Raw genomic sequence first — 22,946 nt, 5'->3', positions numbered from 1 at the left:
TAGAAAGACCCGCTTATATGACGATTTAAAAAATTGCAGCAGTGATTGGCCGAAAAATATTTTAAATCAATTTAGAAGAATTTACAAGAAACGCATGCTTAATGACCCCGATCGGCTTAGTGAAATTCAATTCGTTCAATCAATAAAATAATGAGCAATTTTTACATTATCTTTGGGCTCGTGGTGGGTTCATCTAAGATTGCTTTCAATCTCTTTTATATATATGTGACTTTCTTCTTCTTTGCCTCAATTGATTCTATTTTAGTAACGTATGGGAGTTTTTGTCTTTTTATGCACAAACATTAACAGGAAATGAGTTTGTGATAAATTTTGTTATACTATGACGTTTGGAAGATTTGAGAATACGTGCACCATAAAACCGCTTAATTAAGAATGTTGGCCGCCAATTTTAGACTATAATTAAATGCGATACATGGATTCGGCGCCAGTTGTATTTGTCGTACAATTTCAATACATTCGAGTAACACTTGTATTGGAAAACATAGATAAAAACATAAATTATGATCTGAAGTTTTCATGATTTCAACGGAAACAAGATCTTTTATCATGAAAATCTTATGCCATTTATCTTATACAGCAATGCGTGCGCAGTGATTAGTTTATGTTATTCCAGGTTTCTTAATTAATTATATTTCCACCCAAAATTCTTTCTTTCTTCTTCTTGATCTCAAATCCATGAGTAATACAAATGTATTCGACGCGATTCTATGAGGCATATTCAGAATTTTTAAGCTGATTATAGTGTAGATCGGATGCATGCTCTTATGTTTTGAATTCGAATTTTCATTTAATCAAAAAAGAAAGAAAAAAAAAAAATCTCTTTTTTGCATAAAATTGTTCTTTAAGATGAAATGTATTATGCTGCACGGATTGCTTGCTATAGATAAAGAGATGCTTTAACATAACATAGCAGCTTTTACCTATTACAACATATTTGAATATTTACTCTAGAAATGTATTTGGATAAAAAATCCAAAGAAATATTTATAATTTATTTGCTTTAGCCAATAATTTAATTGATATTTTTTCCCTTAAGCTAACGCGAGTAAATGCAATTTTAATGCTCTGGATAAAAATGAGAAGAATTCATTCTTCTAATTGATAAGCGGACGCACAGTTAAGCGGACATGACCAAATAGGATGGATTCTCCTAAGCCCTCTTTAACAAAGGAGCGCAATAAACGACGATAAGCATTTGGTAAGTCGAAGATGGGTAACCAACATTCAATGTACGGCGTCAACGGTGCTTTTTTTTGTTTTCAAGTACTTCTCCTCTTAATGATGAGAAAATGGTTAAAAGAAGAAGAACACAATTTTTTTTTATTTTTTTATTTTCTGTAACATGTTCCTGCCTAACTTCTGGTTTTTGTAGAACAATAAACTCTTAATTTATGCTCAACATGAAGGTCATATGTATATATATATATATATAGATCAATTAACGAAGCCTGCGATAATTTAATGAGAAACCAATTAGTTGAACAATATTCTCTTCTCATCGTAGCAGCAAAGAAATAAAGAGTAGTGTATAGAACCGTTATAAAGTTTCAGATCGCATATAAAATTAAGAAAAAATTTCCATTATTTAAATTTTTTTTCATTTCTTTTACTTCACAACTTTAACGCCATACCTCTCCATTGCATACGCTAGCGACCGCATCTTTATTTGACTTCTTATACATTTTAATAGCATTTGAAAAATGCATTGAGAACTTGAAAAAACGTAAACATTTTTCATTGATTTGCATCTCCATGTCCATTAGTCTGCATAATATAGTCATGATCATGATTTTGAACGGGTCTTGAACGTATTCGCTCATTATTTGAACTCTCGTCGCATTCAATGCATGGAAGTGGAAAACAACGATCTCTTACAATTTACAACAACAAGAACAAAATCTAATCTGTTTTATCGTTCACGTCAAATATAATTTGGAAAAAAATTCGGAAATCATTTGTAAGTATTAGTAATGCTTCCACCGATAACACGATTGCAGTCCATATAGACTTTGCTTGAAAAGAACTAAATTTTTTTTCTCACTTTTATCAAATTAGATCCAAAGCTTAACATAAATTCTTCTTTTTCTTAAGTCAAAATAGTGAAGCATTCGATCTCGATATAAAAAAAGATTTTTTTAAAAAGATAAGATATATGTAAATGTGTGCCTGCAAACTATTGTAAAATGTTGTGAAAATATGCTTTTAAATATACATGACATATATATATATATATATATATGACCAAGTGTAGGGTATAGGATCGATATATTGTGAATGGATGAATCCGCAATCACAAGTCGTAGAGAAACAAGTATAGTAAGGTATTAAAGGAATCCACTTGCGCTTGTGTGTGCGTGTATGTGTGTGGGTAAGTTCCTTTATTTTTCAAATATTCTACTCGTATGTTTCACATAAAATTAAAAAAAATTATTATTTTAAAAGATTTATTGTTAAGTTCTAGTTTATATATTAGATGCAACATAATATAGAGAATAGCGCGTGTGAGAAACGCGGTTAAAGCGGTTATTAAATGCAATTCTTACACTTACATAGCATGCTATGTTTGTAGCACTCTCCTAAACTTTCGAATAGATTTACTTCCATAAGCTTCGGAGGGTGTTTAGCTTTTTGTTTTTGTTATTCAATTTTTTAAGAACAAAGTGAACGGGTAGCGAATAAAAAGTTCCTTTCGTCTGTCCCGTATGCCTTTTAGCAAAGGTGAAATCGCTGTTTATATAAAAGATAATTAAAATTAATCTTATTATGTATAAAATGAATATGAGCAAAATATTAAGTTAATTCTTTGTTTATTTTTTATTTTTTTTATTAATTTTTTTATTTTTATTTTTTATGTTTCTATTCTTGTGATGCGTAAAATTCTTTTCATACACAAACTACTTTTCATTTCATATTCGCTTAAGCATAATTTATTCTTGTCTCTTTTTTTATAACCGTTTTTGCTTTAATGTCTTTTTATATTTACAAAGCTCACGCACGCACTTACACTCTCTTCTGTGCACATCGTTTCCTTAGTATAATTCAAAAACGCAGGCAGCCTTAAATGTTTGTTTGTTTGCTCGTTTGTTTGTTAATGGAAATTCAAAGACTTATATAAAACAGTGTTGAGGACGATAAACAACACAGTTTGCCATAGTATTTTGTCATGTTAACGTCTCGCTCTACTATATTCAAGGCCAGTGTAAATTAATCAATTGATTGAGTGACTGAGCTTAAGATTATTAAATTGAAAACTCGAAGACGAAAAGTTTTCGTATAAAATAAAGGATATCTTTTGAAAAATATTAAAAAAAGCAAAAAAAAAAAATAAATACATTTAATAAACTAAAAATAATTTAAAAAAAAAAAAAAATATATATAAATAAATATATAAATATATATGTATATATATAGCAGAGAAAAGAAAAATAATAAACGCAAATAAAACAAAAGAAAAAGACAATCATAATGAAATACACAATAATAGTAAGTGTTGATTTAAGACTAACAAAAAAAAAAAAAAAGAAAAAAAAAAAAAAAAAAAAACAAAAAATTATTTTATAATAAAAATAAAAAGTTTTTATTAAAACAAAAAAAAAAAAAAAAAAAAAAAAAAAAAAAAAACTAATAACCAAATGACACTTATTTATGCCTTCCGAGAGTGTAGCGCTAAGTTTTCGCTATTTAAAGTTTTGTACCTTAAGTCTTTTGTTTCGCTTTAACGATTCACCGAATTTCAGAGATGTAAAGAAAAATGTTCGCTTATAAAGTTAATATCATTGCCGGCATCTTTGCACTCATCACTCAACTAATCGAAAGGATCATGGATATCGATTGTGTCATTCCGTTTGTAATTGGCGAAATCCGCATCACCGACTCTTCAGCAGAGATGCATTTTATGCATTTTGTTTATGGGAGAGAATGAGATTCGCATTTATCGTTAGTCGTAATCAATTGTCTGTCCCTCCCCTTTAAAATTTGAAGTACAAATACAAGATCAAATTCCATTATCGGGCAAATATTTACACGAAGACGAATAAGAGAATTTTTCCACTTATCGATTAAATATTTGTTTATAACAAGCGACAAGGAGTCGCTTTAAAGCATATTAACCATAATATATTCCCATGCATTTAGCAAAAAGCTGCATATATATATATATATATATATATATATATACTGCATACATATAAAATGTACCCTAAACTAATTGTAAATTTTTTGCTGCGATATTTTTTTACAAGAAAACAAACAACATATTGTTGTTTTGGAAATTTTTTAATTTCTTTTTATTTTTGAAAATTGAAGAACATCGTAGTTGGTTGTAGGTAGTTGGAAAAATCGTGTCTTTGTGAAATTAATTTAATGAAGGCTGTGCCTAGGGAAAGATACATCATCTATAATAATCATTTAAGGAATGATTAATTTTGCTCAGTTGTATGCGCTCTTCACGACATTTTACAGTTGAGTCTTTAAAGCAAAGCTTACGCAGGGAATACTTGTTCAAAATGATCTATAAAAGTTTTTCATAAAACGGTTTAGATTCAATTTTAGTTTGACTACAGCAGTCAAGCATTAGTTGTATCGAGTGCGTTCTCATTAGCCATGCATTGCTTTGCTTTTGAATCAGCAAAGTATCTGTCCTCGAATAAGTAAAGCGAACGGGAAAATTTACATTTTTAAATTATCGTACATTACGTATATCGTATATAATTTTACATATATGTATACAATATTTTATTGGAAGTTTGGACGATTGATTTTGAAGACAATTTTTCAAACATTTTAAGTCGGCCTGATCGCTCTAATCTATAATCTACACTTACTGTGGGCAGATTATTAATCTAAGTTTGTTAATTTTCAAATGTAATTAAAGCACTTTCATAAGGCAAAGAAAGGTTTATTAACTTAACGTTACAATCAAAAATTTACATTGATGATATAAAACAAGTAAGAAAATTATATTCGGCCCTGATTGAATCTTTTATACCCATCAGCGCTATCCTGAACAACAAGACAAAGAAAAGTGAAAGAAAGAAATTTTCATGCTCTATAATACGGAATGGACGCTGCTGATTTCTTCCATTTTGTCGCACAGGCGTCTGGGGATCGTAGATATGCCCCTAGAAAAGCTGAAATCACTTCTAAGTCCTTTTGTAAGCGATGTCTTTATTTTCGCTAACGGAAGAATGTTTATCAGAGTTTCTATGCGGTAGTGGGTAGATGGACAGATGGACAGATGGACAGATAGACATTCTTCAAACTGCCCAAGATTGCATACATATTATGGGCGTTTTTAAATCTTGTTTCTGTGCCTTATAAAGGTATTGGAAAAAATGATAAACTTTGATACAAGATACAGAGGCTACAGCATCGCCCATAGAATATGTGTTCAAATTTTTGTACATTTATTTGCTATGGCTTATGAGTAATGAGTAAAAAACCAATTTTTCATTTCCTATCAAAAACAGAGATGTTCTCAGTTTACCTAGTATTGTGGGCGCGTCTTTCGACTGATTTGGCCCATTTTCAATAGCAATCTCCTAATGTTTCTGCCAAATTTGAAGTCGATAGCTTCATTTTTCCGGAAGGGAGAATGTTTACAACAAACATTTTACAGACGGACAGACGGTATAAAAAAATGTTTAAACGGATTCAGATATAGTTTTAATTGACTTTTAAGCTTAACCGGGACGTTGATAAGAAGACATTAAACCATTGCGATATAAGTTACTTTTCGAGCCGATAAATGTACATATCTCTAAATCAATTAACTTGATTGATCCAAAATGTATAAACCTAATGGGATTTCCATGACAGTTTCAACTATTCAAATCCCCCTGTAAGAAGTATAGTGATCAAATATTTACACATTTACGCAATAATTCTAGAAAGATTTCTATTAAGTAGTTCCATTATTATTAAAGAGCTCGTCAAAGATGGAACGAATAGATAGAATTTTGCATAACCCATCAATGTGCAAAAGAGACGCTGACTTGGCGCCTAATGCAAAATTTTAGATAACTTCTTCTCACACGACGAGAAACTTTCTTTCTTCATTAATGCTCAACTCGAAAAAACTAAACTGAAAAATTATCAAGGATTTTTTGAGTGACATGAGTGGCATGATCTAACTTCTCTGTTCATGCACACCTCACGTAAAATGCTTTCTACCGCTTTAAAGAGTACCCTTAGGGTTAGCGAATTCAATAAGATCACGTTCGTTTAGACTATCATATCCCTTAATCGAAACTCAGGGTACAGTTGTTTGTTTGCTCGACATACAAGTGTATTAATTGCTATTAAGGATATGTATGTTCTTAGCCTAAACATCTTGTATGAAAGTAGAATGCGCTGGGTGAGCGAAACTTATGGTTCTCTACTTCAAGCGAATGATTGCAATTAGTATTCGAGATAGCTAGTGCAAGCTTTTAACAGCCAATACCTGAAGAAACGCATTTCTGTGATTGATCCTCACCGTCCGATATGTTGGCTAATTCTTGTCTATATTAGCTGATGTTACAATGTAACCTATCCAGCATGCATTCTCTTCGCGTAATATTTCCTCACGCGAACACTATCTCCTGCCACAAAAGGCGAAAATCTACTGTTCACCGAATGTGGTTATCTATTATATGCTAAAGTGCATGAATTGGCTAAAAGAACGATATAAACAACCTTTCGATCAGCTAACTGACATATATACTTTTACTAAAACTACGACTATTTTAGTGGCGGGTATCGGAGGTTCGTTCTAAGTTTAATTTAATGAATGTAATAAAAAGACCAATCGTTTTAGACTAAACTCTTATGGCTGGAAAAGCTATTTCAAAAAACCGGATTAGCAAAGTGTCGGACGAATGGATGGACAATGATTCATCCATCAGCTTTATTATCCGTTTAACAGATTTGCAAAACTATGTTAATATGCTTTCTGCTCTAAGCAGAGTAAGTAAGAAAGGGTTACGCGTACATTCGTGATCATGATCGTTACGTAACTTGATTAATCGAGACTGATTTGTCTGTTTCGATGAGTCAAGCATCAGTTCAATAGCTTTAGAATGCCGCCAGTTAAAGTTGTGCCCTTGTGCCTATGTAGGTTCCAAATTTTAACATATATATATATATATATATATATATATCATTTCCACTTTCATCAAGTTTAAGTTTCTTATCGTGTAAGTTTTCAAACAAGGAGACAAGGTTAAAGGTTACAAGAGAATCAATTCTCTTCCACTTCCACTTGCATGAAAGATATTGCATAAGATATTAGACATAAGATATTAGGACGGCAAAGTCCTAATCTATGATTTGCCGTCTTAACCAACATTTGTATTTCCTTCTGCTCTAAGTAAAAAGATGTAAAACTCATCAAAGTGATATTCAACTGCGAGACCAATCAACGTAAAAGCTATTCTTTTTTAATATAGCAATCAATGTTCTATTTAGAACATTGTCTTCTCGTATTGGTTTTAGTCTTGAATTGGTTTTTACTTTATATTAAGTGGCACAGTAGTGTAGTAGTAGTCTCAAGTAGATTCACATGATATCAGTTATTGTCTGTACACGAATTACAAACATAAACAGGTTAAGAAAAGATTTCATAAAAGGTCAATGACTCATTAAATGCTTAAGAGGTGTGTACAAAGAACATCACTAGTATACAAATATTGAAAGTTTGACTCCTATCGTATAAGACGAACTAAAAAGTAAAAGAATTGTATAATAAATAAATAAATAATTGTATGGTTAAGATAATACACACAAAACAAGTGAGTCGGTATCGAAGAAACAAAATTTTTCTGAAATTGAAAAATTAAATAAATAAAAAATTCTTTTCGCGCGTGTTTGCTTGAAATTATTCACTTATTACGTCCTCTCTATATGTATACTACAAGGTATACCAACTTGATTTGTATGCTTGTAGTCTTGCGGGCATATTTGCGGTTTACAATAACGATTGACTTGGGATCGCTAGGCAATTCGTTGTACATCTTCTACTTGCACACCCTACTACAAGATAGTTAGTTGCCTTTGTGAGGTATTGGAGGATTTGTGCAAATTTATATTTCGCAGTCTAATTGAATTTTTAAATGAACTACTTCGAGTTTAAAATCAATATTTCCTACGAACAGCATGTAATTGATAATAATAAGGGGTCGACGATATCTTGATTTCAACAAACTTGAAACATTAACACTAACCTAGCAAGCGCTGAGAACGATGTATTCAATTAGGAACAAATCTCTGAAAAGTAATTCTTTACTTACGCACTATTTTGCCATTACTTGGAAGAGAAAGCAAAGCAAAGATACTTTAACTTCATATATATCGTATAGCTTTTGACATATCTCGTATGTATTTAAAATCGCATCTTCATGCAATTTTCAACACTTTGCAGATGATTTTCCATAATAAATATCATAATTGCATGCTCTGTCTTATAGCCTTTCGTAGCGTTTGTTAAGAATTCGAAAGACGAATCCTTGGTTCAGTTTCTCACATTTGCCATATGGACTTAATAAACTTAATGTACTTCCTACGGTAAACATAAAAACTCATCATACATGCATTAAAGATTAAAAGCAAAAATTTTGGAAATTTCAACAAATATTCGATACGTTTCCAAGTTTCTAGTTTCTAGTTTCTAGAGTTTAAGCCCAGAGATTCCCCTATGGAATCAATTAAAGAACGACTAGGCCGAAGGTACTTGCGATAGGCGAACAAGTGATTAATACACAAAACAAAGCAATACAAAAAAAGAGAAATGTAAAGTATGCCATAAGGGACCTAACGAATCTTTCAAAGCCCTTCATAATACTTCTTGATCTGTTTTTAAAAAGTTTTTTTTCATTTTTACTTGAATTACTTATAGCAAATTTAATTCTCAACAGGTGGAAACGTGCTTAAAATTTTTTCGTTTAGTAATTTTTTATTTTCATTATTATTTATTGTACTCATTGATGCGCTTTACGTCACATAATTATGTTATAAGAAAATTGACTAACAGAACAGGCTTCGCTGACATTCGATACGAAGTCTCTCTTTTGTCTATTATTTTAATGAAAATTATTGTAGCAGAATTTTTAAAATAATTTTTTTTTTTTTTTTTTTTTTTTTTAAATGATATTTTCATAAATTCTTACACGTGCAGCACGTAGCCATAAAAGTTTGTTAAGGATAAGGGGGAAAAAAATATATTGAAAAAAGTACAAATGAATGAAATAAGAAAATTATATATAGCGGTGGCCGAAACTTCTATACCTACTTTTAAACTTTGTTCTTAGTAGGACTAGACACAAGTGAAATTTCGCTACTCTCGAACACTGGGTGGGCGTCGACGAGTTTTTCCATTTTTATGCAAAGTATATTTGTATATAGTTTGTGTGCTTATTAGTTTATTTTTTATTTATTTATTTTTTTTTTTTGCGTTAAAAAAAAGAGGTTTATATTATACTATAGTCGTGTTAATCGACATCGATCTGTCTGGAAGGGTTTTTAATACTTTTGTCAAATTTGAAAACAATATCTTCATTTATGTGACCAAAGCAATGCTTGCAATAGATAGATAGATAGACAGCTAGACAGATAAATGAATGGATGAAAATGCTTAAAGGATTCATGTACTTAATGGGGTCTCGGGAGTTTACTTCTAAGTCTTGCAAGTAGCCTAACTAAATGATCATAGTCCCATCCCAAGATGATGGAGATAAAAATAAAGCGAATGTAGTGAGCTTAGGAGCAATCTTCTATTATTGTTAATTGATGGCAATATGGAAGAAAAATTCAATATTCGCTTCACTTGGTATGTCATTCCTAAATCATAACGCGTTGGCGTTAGTACGACAAATGCTCAAAAGAAAGGACGCCAAGCGAAACCATAGACAACAAATCGCCGATATAGCTCGAACTGCAGTTCTATAAGGATCGTCACTACCGCATAACACTGTGAGTATTGCACGTATGAAAGAGACATAATAGGAGAACACGGCTTGTACGCCCTGAGAATGATTGCAGCGTCTGGCATTATCATAGGCGTTTTGGTCTTGATCTTTGGAAAGACAGCAGCAATCACTATCCAGGCAAAAGAAGGAGCGTACGCCCAAAAGTTCGGAAGGAAGGTATAGTGTTAGCAAAGCACCGCGTGATAGACAAGTAGCAGGCTTATCTCAAATATACGCCTATGGGCGCTCAGGCAGCGCAGTAAGCCAAACTTCAGCATGGTTCAACCGCTCAGTTGCCTCCACGCGTACTTAGATAGATTTAAAATCGAAGCTAGCCTTTTGTGTGGTATCTGCATGCATTCTTTATCTTTCCGATATTGAAAGATGAACGAGATCGGGGAATATGAGTGGAGCTTGTCTTTAGCGAGTTAAAGTTTCGCACTACGCAAACAATGCGAGTGGCTTTCGACGCTTTCTCACTTTGAAAAAAGGAAAAAACGCACACTCGTATAAACACACGCATACAATTGCTACAGCCACATAATTTAACGCTAGAAGAGCCGGTTACGTCATTTGGCTCGCTTTCAATTTTCGAGTTTAAAAAAATTGGTCATAAGGCCTAGAATGTTCCGAAATTTGCTTATGACCTTTATTTTTATGAAAAGAACTCTAAGTATCTATATAATCATGACTTACCCATCTGGTCGGGTCTTTGGGACGACGATGCGGCGTATACGTATATCAACCCAAAAGGAATACTTTGCACATTTGCTTTCACCTCTATTTTATTGAATCGTTACATTGAAAACAATGAACGCAGGAGGGTGAGATTAGCCGCAAACAATTAATAATCGACTACGAATAAGAAAGAAAAATGGGTGTGGTCATCCCACGTTCAAACGGAATAGAAAGCAATCTACCCAAAAAGAAGGTGATCAAGGTGGTTACTTTTGGTCCAAATAGGTTAAGGGAAAACGCCAACAGGAAATAATCAGTTTTATTTGATAAATGTACGTGCGTACGGTTACAACTAGGCCCTGACGAGAAAGATGAGAAACAAAAACTTAAGAAGATAGTTATTGTTCTAAATAGCACTTTACGAATATACTCGTGACTTTATCAAATTTCTAGATAAATGAACAGACGTAGATAAATCGATTCACTTGTGCATATTCATAAATATGTATAAATATACATGAGATTCCCGAGACTAAATGATGTATGTATGTATTATAAATATTTGCCTGATCCAAATTATTGGATTAAATTTGTTCAAAAGTTATAGGCCTAAGTGAAAGTTTGAGCACACGTACTAACTATCTTACCTTTTCGTTGACAATTTTTAATCAAACTTTCTGTTTATTTTGACATACATACAACACACAAAATATACAAACAAAAAAAAAAAAAAAGAAAAAAAAAGAAAAAAGAAAAAGAAAAAGTTCTTATTCTTGAAACGTTCAAAAGCCGTTTGCTTCAAAAGTTGGTTTCTTTCTTATTGTAATTTATGGGTTGAGAGAATAAAAACAAAAAAAAAAAAAACAAAAAACAATAACAATAACAACGGCTATAACAAGAATAAAAAGTCCTATAACAAAAGTAAATACTTGACCGCATTTCGAAGAAACTTTTATAACAGACATAATCCCATTTATACAACACAACGACAGCCAGAGAAACAAGCACACCGAAGAAGATAAACATGCGAAGCTGTCAGCAAAACATTTCATCCATTGTAAATCCCGATGTTTTGTATATTCATCATTGGAATATATTAAATTTCTCACCTCATTTGTAACATCCACCGGAACGCACGCCTTTCCTCTATCTATATATTATTATTATTATTAATATTACTATTACTTTGCATCGCTTGAAGCCAGTCCATCTTCTCTCTGCCGTCTCTCCCTTTCGGTCTTCTGTCTCACGCTCTATGTGTGTGTGTGTGTATGTGTTTATCAAAACACTTATTATTTTATCTATCGAACTACCTTCCCTTCTTCTTGTCTATACATTGGATATGAACCTATATATGTACATATATATACATATATATGTATATATGTATATATATATATATATACATATATAACATATTTGTAACATTAACAAGCAAAATCCACTCGTATATGTATTGATAATGTAAACCGATATATATACCGATGCTTTTAAAAATTTATTTGATAACTGAATAGCCGAGCTCAGTTCTATTTCTCATTCCTCGAAGAGATAATTTTTGTATTTTCGTTCAAAACACTTTATAAAACAACAACAATCTAGTCGTCTGCAACCGAATCTGTTGCACCCACCGCCGTTATGCTAAAAGTGAACTGGAAAAGGAAACTGGAAAAAAGCACAAAAAACGAAATTTTCATTTTCTATAATAATGGAAAGGCGTTGGTGATTTTTTTTTTCTGCTTTTGTACAACAAAAAGTTTGATGGAAATTTCCACACTGTCCGTCTATTGTAGTCTATGATCATAGTATTATATATATGACTGTAGTATTACGAGCGAAACAAAACACGGCGCGTCAAAGTGTTCTCAGATTTTGTTGCATTGTGGGCGTGGCCTTTTATCGATTTGGATCACTTTCAAATTCCTCCGCAAATTTTTAAGCGAATTCTTGGTTTTTGCAAACGAGAGAATGCTTTTCGTAGATACTAAACAGATGGGGAGACGGACAAAGGGACTGATAAACAATTCGACGCGTCTAGACGCATTTCGAATGTATATACCTCATGGGATTTTTGATCTTTATTTCTGGGTGTTATAAAGGTTTTGTCAAAACAAAAAAAAAAAAACAAAAGAAGAAAATTTGATAGACTAAAACATTGGATAGGCGTGACCAATTTTTCCCATTTTTCCGCTTTTACGTTTCCATATGTATATCAACATTCTTACAGGTTTATCTAGCAAGCAATGAGATAAATGTCAATTTTTCTTTGGCTTTGGAAAACAGATTCAGTTCTCAATTTTCATCGACCGACTTAGTCCATTTCCAATATCAAGCAATGCAAGCTAGAACCTCCAAAGTTTCCACCGAATGTGAGGTCGACTAATAGCCAGACGGACACATGGACGTGCTTAAATAGATTCAAAATTTGATGCTAATCAAAAATATATATCGGTCCTCTTTCGGGTGTTGCAAACGTCATCTTTCGGTGATCGATATACAGTGACCGTAATGTGCGACAACGCAAAGTGTTTTGTAGAAAGTGCTTGCAACAGGTCGACTGACCGTAAAATGTTGAATTTTATGAATTATATTTTCTTTTCATTTAGTGACACACGCACGCACGCAAACAAACTTTCATTCTTTGCTAATAACAAACGTAAGAGAACGAACACAAATAAAAGGCAATTTTCGCCGTAAAAACAAATCATGGATACTCATCAGGTCGTTTTAAATATTAATTCAGCATTCAGTCATAAGAGAAAACAGTGCGTTTTCTCACAATGGGAATTTTTGGTTTTGCATCAATTTTGTTATTCTGTAGGGATAGTTACAGCGCAACAACAACGATATCAATTTTGTATTAAAACAAAGCTATTAACCCGTTCGCTACTGCATCGACCACAGGACATGACTAAAATATTTAGTTTGTTAAAAGAGTGTTTGTTTCGCGGGAGATTTACGCCCCTTTAAATAAACCTTAAAATATGTCTTTCTGTCACCCTTTAGCTCTTGTTAGTAGCCCAGTAGATAAGAATCCCGAGTACGAAGACAACGTTCGCGGCGTCATATCACAGCCGATGCAAGATTTCCTTTGCTCGTATCTATAGCAAGCCTTTAATCGATGTAGGTATAACACTTACGGATCAGACAAACAACCACTAAGCTAAGATCGTTACCCCATTTCTTTCTCTTTTTTCACTTCTCTTTGACCGCAACAAATATTGGTATTCACCGAAAACAAGGAAGTAAATTATCGCCGATCGTGTCCTTTCGAATCCTTTATGTCCACCACCGTTATCCTAAAAAAGACAAAAAAAAGTAAAAGCACTAAATTTTCATCCTTTAGAATATGAAGTGGACGAACAGATTTTGTCGTACAGGCGTATCGTTCGAAAAATTGAGATCACTTCCCAATCCCTTTGCAAACTTGCAGATGAAAGCTTCACTTTTGCGTACGGGATATACTCCCGATTTATCGCAGATATTATACAGTTAGGTATGCAGAAAGTTTAGTGGACAGACGAATACACGCACATGCTTATGAGCATATGTTCCAAATTTAAAACTGCCCAAGAATTTGTATACTTGGCGAATAGCTTCAAAATCCCATTTGCGCAAATAAAATATGTGAATAAAAATGAAGTTTTTATGCATTATAATATTGGATAGGCGTGGCCAATTTTTGGACAGATACTAAAGCATCGCTCGTGAAATCTGTATTCAAATTTTTTTAGATTTATTTGCCATAGTTTATGAGTAGTCAACCAGTAAGAAACCAAATTTTTTATTCCTTTTGAAAGACGGAGATGTCCTCCGTTTACGTAGTACTGCGGGCGCCTCCATCGAGCGACTTAGCTTGTTTTCATTATCAAACTGCGTGCAATAACTTTCAATGTTTCTGCGAAATTTAATGTTTACAACACATATTAGACAGACGGACAACCAGTCAAAGAGACAGGTGGACAGACGGACATGGTTAAATCAATTCAGAATTTAATGCCGATCAAGAATATGGGCAAATACACCCTCCATTCTTCGGTGATGGGTATAATAATATAATATTGTTACGAAATTCGCTTTTCTTCGATGCGGTTCGTATTACTAGATCGTGGATATTCTTTTTAAGCGAAGTACACTTGAACGTTTTCACTACAAGATTTTCACGACTGACTCTCCCTTTTGCAAATAATGCATTTATATACATTTTTATAAACATATTACGATTACCTAAGTTCACGGCTTCATTTTTAATCCGTTAACCTACTTTTCCGCAAATCATTTTCCACGGGCGGCAGCTGCATGACGCACTGCGAATGTACACTTGGGTTTTCTCCCCCTCTCTAGGGAATTTATTTTTTGGGAAAATCAATTAGTGGGAATGAATTGGATTTGGGGTTTCCGTAACATTATGTTAATGGGCTATTTATAAATTAATCCATAAGATCCTCAAGATCGACAACCGAATTTCTTATAAAGCCAAAAGGAAACTCGTTGCTGTATCCGATAAATTGAAATCAGTAAATGCCTCGTTATAAGTTGAACCCTAAAGGCAATAGAGTTTCGTCGCTTTTTCAAATCATCACTACGCGTGCAGTGAAAGTAATGAATAGAAATATAATTCCTCTTTCTGTGGTTAAAACTATATGATATGCTATGTCTGCCTACGATATCCACATAAGTGTTTTCGAGTCAATATCGTTCTACAAATTGTTTTAAATCAGACGACTCGCCACGATGAATCTATGATAGTGCGAAAGGGTGACTGAGGTGCGAGTTTGAGAGAGAAAGAGAGGGAGCAAGAAAGACCGGGAGTCTCTCTCCTCAGTCCCTCAACTCAATGATAGTTTCGATTTTAAAAGACTCTTGAAGAACACGGACTGGTGAAAGTTGATGGAAAAGAAATGAAACAAAGAAAGCACAAATTAAGTACAGTGACGGATTTTGTGACAGATTAAAATTTTATGTAACACATATAAGTAAGTGTTCTTACAGCATATCTCGCTTAAGAATTCTTCTTTTATTTGTGAACAAGAGCCTAATATAAACGTGGATTTTTTCCACTTTTCAGTTCCTTCTCCTAAGTCAACTTACATACATAGTCTTGGCGAAACCTGTGAGCAGCGATGAAAACACTAAGTCTCTAGTTGAGTAAGTATTGAATGTTGAAAATTGTGTGCGAAATGTAATATCTTTCCAATTATAATATTAAACTTTTCACTTTTTAATAATTAAATTTAATAACTAAATTTAAGATTACTGTGTAGCGTAGAACTGTAATTGTGCGTTGCATGTTATAATGCATGTGTAATATTCAGTGCTGATGGCATGCATTTATAGTAATAGGCATTGGATTCGGATAACTTTTTGTTTTCTTAGACTATAATTTTTTTATTTTAATTGCAGCGAAACGCTTAAAGAAAATAAATATTAAAAATTTCGTTTACAGAATTGAAAAACAGAAACTTATTAAATTTCCCGAAGAATTCGTTGCGGAAAAGGCGGTTGAATTAGACAGCATATTTGCGACATCAAGGACAACAAAAGCGACAGCAACACCAACATTAACACCAACAACAACAACAGCAAACAAAGTAAATACTAGCGAAACTAAGCGAATTTTAGATGAAATTGAGAAAATAAATAAAGCTTTGGGTTATATTAAAAAGCCTGAGCCCTCCAAAGTGCCCATACTTTTAGATTCGTCACAATATCTGTTTAGTAATGTCCAAAATTTTCCAACTAAAACTACAAATGGCGCGACATTATTTTTTCCGTCAATACGAGCAATTAAATCACAGATTTCATATAATCGAAACAATCAGTATAGTAAACCGTCGCAACGGGAAGTTCTAGAGACACCTGCAAAGATAAAATCCAATGAATTCATCAAGGAAGTCTCGCGAAATCCTGAAAAAAACATTCTTCAATCTCCACCGACACCGTCTCTTATCTATTTTAAACCCTATCCTTTCGACTTAAAGCAAACTCAAGCACTTCAGACGCCTAAGACACACTTTGTCATACCTGTCAAGCTTTACAAGCAAAGTAGTCGGCAACAGTTGTTAGAAAATATTAGTGCTAAGGACTATCAATTGAAAGGTTATAAAATTATTGGCGATTTTCAGAATTTTTATAACAAGACTAATAATATCGTCCCCATAAAAACAAAATCCGCAACCAAATATCACTTACTCTTGGTACCCCAGGCATTGTTAATGGAACAACAAGCGAGGACCGCCGATAAAAATTTTAAAGCTATCGAGGAACAGAACAACAAACTAGGTGCAAATGCAGGCAGAGAAGAGAAAGTGAAGAAAAACTCTCATAAGGCACAAACGCAGGCGTTGGTTGACGCATATAACACGCAAAATGTGTCAAGACGGACCGACTTAAAATCTCAGAGTACACAATTAAATAGTATTAGTAATCTTACTAAAGTGTCAACGTTAAGTCCGTTTGTGACGACCGTAATGCCGCCAATATCACAACAAAATCTGCACAGAACACAATTTGCCAACAAAACCGGCTCTAACACTGTAAAGACTGCATTTCAACACATTTTTAAGTTTCCGTTCCGCCCGGAGGCAAGACCCCAGCAGCAACAGCAACAGCAACAGCAACAAGTAGCGGTGCCTTTAAAAATACCGCAGAAATTGCAATACACCTCATTAGCGACTGCAAATCCCTTAGTAAGCGGAACTTTGAACAATCAGCCACAAGAAGAGAGTGATTTACATTATACGGACTATAGGTGGGAAGATGAGAACACGAACGATTGTGATAGAAGCTCGGCCAACGATTCGAGCGACGATGACGAGTCCCATGAAATGAGCGAAAACAAATTCTTAGCCCACCACCACCACCACCATGCTCAGAAGCATGAAGTACAGAAGGAAGCTCTGAAGCAGGCCGGAATTGTTATACAAAAATTAAAAGTGCGCAAAGGAGGTGTAGCCATAGCTGGCCCAGGCGGTGTGGCTACAGCAGGCAGCGGGGGTACTGCAATTGTTGGACCTGGCGGTTATGCTCTTACGCATCCCCGCAGTTTGACTATAGCTGGACCGGGGGCTAAAGTTATAGCCATTCCATCGAATATAGATTTAAAAGATGCATTACGTCGCACCAATTTGTTTAATCAGACGTGGCCGCGGGAAGGCCGTATCGTAGCAACAGGTCCTACTGTCTATTACGCTCCACCTACGGCGATCGATGTTCAATTTTAATAATTCAGATGTATCCTTAATTATATAAAAAATTCGACCCATTTTTTTAAGTTTATTTTTTTAATCTTTTTTTTTGTTTTTTGTTTGCCGGTTTATTAGAGCATTTATTAAATTTTTAAGGATATATTTCTACATATCAAGGAAAACACGGACAAATATAAAATCACTTGAACAAAGAAGAAAGAAAGAAATTTGAAAGTTTGAACTATTATTGTAGTGACTCCTCCTACAAACGAGCAGAGCACTTTTTACCTCTGCATCTTTTGCTGTTTGGCTGTATTTGGCAAAGGACATGCGTCCTTTCACATTTATCTGTGTTTTCCGTTGTTAGTAATTAAAATTTTTGTTTATTTACGACTTTACCTTTTAACTATAAATTATTTATAAATAATATTGAAGTGTTTTTCGGTTTGTAGTCTATCATACACGATGAAAAGTCATTTGTGTTGTTACTAATAAACATTTTCTTTGACTAAGGCAAGAAAAAGGATGAAAAGGGATCGAAATTTTGCGCACATTTTTTAAATTTAACATGTACTCCGAGATTAATAACGCAAACGTGAATGATTCGGATTTCTTAATAAATTTTTATAATTGCGAAAATGGCCGCCAAAGAATCGCTGAATGAATATGAAAAAAGCTGCTTTTATTCTTCGTGCTACGAGAGTAACAAGTGGTCCCTTACTATTGTAATAATGGCGATGCTTCGCTTCAATTTATTACATCTGCTCATTCCAATTAGCCATATCCTTGGTCAAAAAGTTTCGGGAATAATTGAATAAAAAATTTCTTTTTTTCACTTTTTCATTTTTCTCTTAAATATCAGTTAAAAATATTAAGATAAATAAAAATAATCGGAATCGAATAATCGATCATGCGACCCGAACTTACTCAAATTAATTTTTAATCGATTTTAAAAGACTTGATCTGGTTTTTAGAATATTTCCGGACCGACACCCAATCGAATAAATAATTTCAGTGTCATGCACACATGCTCAAGTTTTTTTTTGTATTTTATTTATTGAATATGCATTTCGTGGGCCAAGTATCGATTAAATGTTACAAATCTTGGTCTCATCTTGGTCGAGCGATCATTTGCGATCGCGTAGCCAACATTAAGTAGTAGAAGAGTAAGGCAAGTCTTTATTAAAGAAGTCATGTATCTGATCTGGGTTTTTGATGTAGTGGAACCTCCAAGTAGACTTTTCATAAAAATTATAAATTAATGTAATTGTTCCCGAAACTTTTTGATCGAAAGTAGTAGTCAAGTCAATGCAGACTATTGTATATTGTCAGAAGAAATCGCGATCTATTCTTGCACTGAATGCATTTATCTCACGTTTGAATAATAATGTGAAGCCATTAACGGAGAGAGAACAACATTGCACGGTATAAAAACACTGATGTGCTCGCAATCAAGTAGAGAAATTCAAATGTGTATCGTGTGATGGTTTTTTTCGAAAACTCCATAGATAGATTCACGGAGAGTTCATATATTTTTGCGATTCTTCTCTTACTGTTTTTGATCGGTATCGCGTGGCTTTTGCTATATATCTATATTATTTTTTTGGATATTTGATAATAATAATGGGGAACAATGTACAATGTCGACAGCGTTCAATTTATTCATAATTTTATTGAGATTCTCATTCAATTAACGTCATTATAATCGTTCCGATAGGAAGGTCAAGTCAATATTTAAGAATAATTTTCGTTTTCGTGCCAAAAAAGGCCATAAAAATTAAGTTCGTAAAGATACGATACGCACGCATATATTAAAAAATATTTGGATTTTTTGGAAATTTTTGTGTGGAAATATGTACAAAGGTTATGTTAAATTTTAGAAAAATTTTTAACTAAAAAAATATTATATAAATTAATTATTATTTTAAATAATATGTAAAAAAAAGTTTCACTCAAGTAACTGTTGTTGGGTTGTAACGTCTAACCATCATTGCTTATATATCGATATATTCAATTCAATATATGCATGTAAAGTTGTCGGCAATTAACCATAAAAATAATTAAAGAAGAAAATTGTAAATAAAACTAATATAAATTCCTTTACTTTTAATTTTTCTGAATATACAAACATACGCACGGCAACAAAATGTAAACAACAATTTTATTTAGAAAATGGCCAATAAATAATTTGCATAGTTGGCCTTTCCAACCGCTGTCAATGAGAATTTTCGACAACAATTTTGGTATAAATTCATTAATGACGCTCCCACCTCAAGCATCAATTAGTAAGGAGATGAGAAACGAAAAACGATTGCAATCAGTGCAACTGCACTCCAATCCGCAAGTACACTTTCAAACAATTTTCAATCCAACGAACTTTCAATCCGACATATATAATGCACAACAATACTTCCCCTGGCATAATGAATTTTTCAACATACCCTACACTCTGACAGCGTTCCCAGCAATTAAGCAGCCTCAACTAGTGCCGCAATTCTTTAACGGTAATACCATATTAAGCGCTGCTACTACTACTACGGTAAAACCTGATAAGAAAAGGGATCGAGAACCGACCACTAAAAGACCAATGCACGCGATCTTTAACGTTCAACCACCAAAATTACAAGTCGATGTCGAACTTATGGAAGGAAACTTTAAGAATGATATTAATCTTTCAACAGGTATTAGAGAAATTAATTCGGACTTTTCTGAGGAAGAAATCAAAACAATGCCGGAACAACGTTTAAAATCTAGTTCGAGTCATTTGACGAAAAAATTGAAAAGAAAGCCGCTAAAGAATGCAAAATCAATAAGTGCTGATGGATCCGTCGTTAAAGTGGAGGCAATAGGCAAAACTTCAACTGCCGGTAGTATCCCACAGATATCTTTTGATACATATTTTCCTATGTCATATTTCGCGCATGTGGGCAAAACGAACGAAAAGGCAGCCGCCCTGATTTTAGAACCGCATTCAAAGGCGGTGGTGGGGAATGGCGGTACCGCGATATCGATGCCTCTATCTAAAGCTTTCTTAAAACGCGGCGTTACCACAAACGTTTACTTTAATCCGGACTCGGTAGCCATTGCTGGAGTGGGCGGAAAAGCCCATGCTCAGGCTGATCTTGAATTGGATTTAATCAACTAAATTACTTCTTTGTAAAATTATTCCAATTAAAAAAATAAAAAAAAATAATAATAAAATTTACTAAAAAAAATTTAATACAAAATTGTTGCCAATTTTTTTTTTTTTTTTTGTAAATAAGTGTAAATAATTTTGATTTAAAATTCGTTTAATGACAGTGTTGTTTTGTGCAAATCTTGAATCAATATATAAATATATTTTATTTATCCGTCCTTGTAGATTATTGTCAATATTAACCTTTGATTGATTGGACTAATGGTAAATCCCTAGCTCTGAAAATGTATTTTAGAAAACGCGTCTTGGGGATCTTCTGATTGGTTCTTGCTTACTCTCTGTAGAAATTTTCGCTTTGTAGTTGCATTTTTCTTTCTATTCTTTAGTGTGACTGCACTATTTTTTTTATTTTTTTTTTTTATTATTATTAAATAATAATAATAAAAAAGCTAAAGTAAATAAGTATGCAAATGTGTATAAGTAACCTACCTACCCTTCCCGACTTCACCTTACAATACATAGACATAAATCTACTGATATGGATGATATGGACGTTATACCATATTATGGTGGTATGCGAGGTCAATATCTACAAATTAAAGATGGTAAAATTCACGATATTATCAATAAATCGCGTGAGAATAGTACGCAGCATGTTGATAAAAAAGGGCCACCCGCCAGCTTAGATGGTAATGTTACCTCTGCCTTCGAACACGATTTCAATAAGATTCAATTGGCAGCGGCCCGTTTGGTGGCGATACAAGAGCAAGCCAAACGTAAAGGATCGTTTAGCGCCGAAGAGAATCGTGTCTACGCTATTAGTCTACTAGAATTGGGTAAAGCCGCTCAAAATTTAGCCACGCTACAACAAACGGGGCAAATTAAAGATTTCAGTGTGTTATTGCAACCGTATCATATGATAAACGCAATGCCACAAAAAAGCCCAACGACCGAAAATATGAACCATTACGCAAACATAGAAGCGGTTATCGAAGAGCAAAAGGATGATAGCATAACGACATCGCCGTTTTCAAGCGGAACAGATTTATTACCTACAACCGCGGAGGATCCTTACGAAGATAACAATGATAGCATTGCCATAATGTCTCCTAAAAAGGATGCGTCGGTGGCCGAGGCTAAGCCAATAGGCAAGTATATATAAGCGAATAAGAAATAAAACTTTGCATTTAATATAAATATATTTTTTAATTTTCGTAGGTGTTTCTATAGCTGGAGAGGGGGGTGTTGCATCAGCTAAACCGAATGCCGTAGCGTTATCGGGACGCAACGGCTTGGCTGTTTCAGCCCCTAAGGCCACCGCGATAGCCGGTGTTACTCCAGAGGAAGCGGCCGCATTTAGTGTCTCCGTGCCGAGTCGCAATCAAATTCTTATCAAAACTTCAGGCCCACGTTTCCCCCCACTTTCTCCAAATTTTGATTACTATGATTATATAGAATCATCGCCGATACAAGCATCTCCGTACAGCCACGAAATGTCTCCTACGTATAAGCATAATTTTTTCAAATATAATTCGAAACCCATATCCACCATTAATGTTGCTTCGAGCATGTTAAAAATGTGGCGAACTGCTTTAGCGGAAGATTACGCTAACTCTGACGCTACCGGCGAACGTAATGCTGACATAGAAATTAAAAAAACATCTTAAAGTAAAGCCTCAGTAGATATATTATTCAAATGCACAAAAGTATGAAAGTGAATCGATTAAATTTAATTTAATAATTGCTATCACAAACAAATTTTTTTTTTTGTATTAAATTAAAAGTTACATAAAATTATCAAATAATCAATTGGAAAAATGACGAAGAAAAAAAGAAAACAAGTAACGATCTATAAATTTTAATCGACTCTATAATAAAAAAAAGTACCATTTTTAGCAGAGAAGGCAGCTACGTAAGGTATGGTTAGCATAAATTCACTAAAGGCCAAGTGACTTTTGATCGGCAATTCTGCGCCTTTACGGC

The 22,946-nt window shown here is 33.6% G+C and overlaps 1 protein-coding gene across 1 annotated transcript in view; it reads left to right on the top strand.

The window, feature by feature from the left end:
• Positions 1-22,745, top strand: part of LOC119632452 — a 29,720-nt gene extending 6,975 nt beyond the window's left edge. The window contains exons 3-6 of the mRNA XM_038025367.1: positions 3,478-3,504; positions 15,709-15,788; positions 21,486-22,111; positions 22,182-22,745. Coding sequence (XP_037881295.1) covers positions 3,487-3,504; positions 15,709-15,788; positions 21,486-22,111; positions 22,182-22,630 — 1,173 coding nt within the window. The 5' untranslated portion in view covers positions 3,478-3,486 and the 3' untranslated portion in view covers positions 22,631-22,745. The remainder of the gene's footprint in view (positions 1-3,477; positions 3,505-15,708; positions 15,789-21,485; positions 22,112-22,181) is intronic.
• The last annotated feature ends 201 nt before the right edge of the window (positions 22,746-22,946 follow it).

Source organism: Glossina fuscipes, unplaced genomic scaffold (genome assembly GCF_014805625.2).
Source record: "Glossina fuscipes isolate IAEA_lab_2018 unplaced genomic scaffold, Yale_Gfus_2 1, whole genome shotgun sequence".
Taxonomy (NCBI): domain Eukaryota; kingdom Metazoa; phylum Arthropoda; class Insecta; order Diptera; family Glossinidae; genus Glossina; species Glossina fuscipes.
The sequence above is the reverse complement of the archived record's forward strand: the minus strand, read 5'-3'. Positions and strand labels throughout refer to the sequence as shown.